This window comes from Piliocolobus tephrosceles, chromosome 2 (assembly GCF_002776525.5).
Source record: "Piliocolobus tephrosceles isolate RC106 chromosome 2, ASM277652v3, whole genome shotgun sequence".
In the NCBI taxonomy this organism is placed as follows: Eukaryota; Metazoa; Chordata; class Mammalia; order Primates; family Cercopithecidae; genus Piliocolobus; species Piliocolobus tephrosceles.
This window is the reverse complement of record NC_045435.1, coordinates 88,157,066-88,159,527: the sequence shown is the minus strand read 5'-3', so window position 1 is coordinate 88,159,527 and position 2,462 is coordinate 88,157,066. Positions and strand designations below refer to the sequence as shown.

Here is a 2,462-nt window from a genome sequence, read left to right as displayed (position 1 = left end):
TCTCAAAAAATAAATAAATAAATAAAAAACAGCTGGGCACGGTGTCTCACACCTATAATCCCAGCACTTTGGGAGGCCGAGGCAGGTGGATCACCTGAGATCTGGAGTTCGAGAAAGTACAAAAAAAATTAGCCGGGCATGATGGCGGGTGCTTACAATCCCAGCTACTTGGGAGGCTTATGCAAGAGAATCTCTTGAACCCGGGGAGGCAGAGATTCCAGTAAGCCGATATCACACCATTGCACTCCAGCCTAGTCAACAAAAGGGAAACTCCGTCTCAAGAAAGTAAATAGATAAAAAATAAAAATAAAAAACTGGCCAGGTGCGGTGGTTCACACCCTTGATCCCAACACTTTGAGAGGCCGAGGTGGGCATATCCTTCGAGGTCAGGAGTTCTAGACTACCCTGGCCAACATGGTGAAACCCTGACTCTACTAAAAATACAAAAATTAGCCGGCCGTAGTGGCACAAGACTGTAGTCCCAGCTACTCAGGAGGCTGAGGCAGGAGAATCGCTTGAACCCAGGAGGTAGAGGTTGCAGTGAGCTGAGATGGCGCCACTACACTCCAGCGTGAGCGACAGAAGGACACTCCATCTCAAAAAGTTAGAAAATAAAATAAATAGCCCAGGAGCAATGGTTCATGCCTGTAATCCTAACACTTTGGGAGGCCAAGGCAGTCGCCTGGGGTCAGGAATTTGAGACCAGCCTGGGCAACATAGTGAAACCCCGTCTGTACTAAAATACAAAAAAAAAAAGAATTAGCCGGGGTGGTGGTACATGCCTGTAGTTCCAGCTACTCTGGAGGCTGAGGCAGGAGAATCACATGAACCCACGAGGCAGAGGTTGCAGTGATCCGAGATCGCGCCACTGCACTCCAGCCTGGGTGACAGAGCGAGACTCCATCTCCAAAAAAATAAAAAATAGTAAGTTTTTAAAAAGGTGTCAGCCACCATGCCCAGCCCAAGCTTTATTCTAACAAAAGGCAAATGCTTGGTAACTGCATCAAACGCATTCAAAAACTCCAGAGCTGTAGGGCATCCCCTCAGCCTCTGCCCCACAGAGGCCCAAGGAGGGTGTGGGTCTCCCCCTTCCCCGCCCTGGGGCTGCACAACTTCAGCAGGGCCCCACAACACAGCCCAGGGACAGAGCTAAAGACTCCAGGCTCAAAAGCACCCCTCAGGACTCTCAAAGCAGGAGCCATCAGCCCCAAGCCGTCCAGGACAAGGCCCTAAGACAGGACCAGCAAACTATAGGTGTCTTCCTGCCCAACCAGAGGCAGGAATGGAGAAACGCACACACATTCACACGCCATCAATGACACGCGACCGCAAGGCCGTTATCATCCCTCCAGAGCTCTCTCAGTGTCTGTCTCTCACACACACACGCAGCATGGGGCCCAAGCTCACCCCATATTAGCCTCTGCCTTCACCCAGAGGCCTCCTGTACCCCTGGGCTTCCCCTCTTCCCATCGTGGGCCACTCAGTTTCAACTTCCTCCCCTTTTGGAGAAAAGGAAAGCAAATCTCCTCCAGATGACGTGGGCCACAGGAAGCACAGACGCAAGGCCCCGTTCCGCCCTCTTAAAGACACAGGATGGCCCCACCCAGTAGCGGGCTAGCAGCCAAGGAGCCAAGGGGTGGGGGCCGGAGAGGAGGGGAAGCAGAGGTGCCCCAGCTGCCTCCCAGAGCTGCCTCTCTGAGCGGAGCCTGCGAGGCCTGGCCTCGGAATGCAGCCTGGCCACTAGGGAGTCCAAGAGCCACCCCAGCCTCTGTGGTCCCCAACCACACTCTAGCTCAGCAGCACCCCCACCCCCACTTCCACCTAACCCACCGGCCCTGTTCCACCAGCCTCCAGGAGGAGCTTCTGCATCCATCTAGGCCTAGAGGGCGACCCTGGGGCGCTGGCTGACACACCACAGCAAGCAAAGTCCAGCCTATCCCTTCAGCTCCTCCTCTCCCACCACCACTCTCTCCAGTCTGTCTCCTCTGTTCTCCAGCCACCCTGCAGGGTCCATCATGTCACCCCCTACTCCAACGCCAGCTATGGCTCCTGTAGCTCTTGGGATTACAAAGGAATTTGCTTTATAATTACATGTTAAACTGAGTGTGTGTATCTGTGCTTTCCTGTATATGTATTATAGTTGACGATAAAAGAAGAAAAGAGGCCACGTGCTGTGGCTCACACCTATAATCCCAGTACTTTGGGAGGCCGAGGCTTTTGGAAAGCTTGAGCCCAGGAGTTTGAGACCAGCCTGGGCAATATGGCAAAACTCCGTCTTTACCTATCAAAAAAATCAAAAATTAGCCAGGCATGGTGGCACGCACCTGTAATCCCAGCTACTCAGGAGGCTCCTGCCTGGGAAACTGAGTGAGAATCTGTCCCAAAAGAAAAAAAAAAGAAGAAGAAGAAGAAAAAAGAAGGAGAAGGAGGAGAAGGAGAAGGAGAAGGAGAAGAAGAAGAAG

At 52.6% G+C, this 2,462-nt stretch overlaps 1 protein-coding gene across 2 annotated transcripts in view; it reads right to left on the bottom strand.

Annotated features, from left to right (window-relative positions):
* Positions 1 to 1,723, bottom strand: part of SHISA5 (shisa family member 5) — a 5,283-nt gene extending 3,560 nt beyond the window's left edge. For both annotated transcript variants that reach the window (XM_031935214.1, XM_026454851.2), the window contains exon 1: positions 1,408 to 1,723. In XM_031935214.1, coding sequence (XP_031791074.1) covers positions 1,408 to 1,412 — 5 coding nt within the window. In that variant the 5' untranslated portion in view covers positions 1,413 to 1,723. The remainder of the gene's footprint in view (positions 1 to 1,407) is intronic.
* Between the last annotated feature and the right edge of the window lie 739 nt (positions 1,724 to 2,462).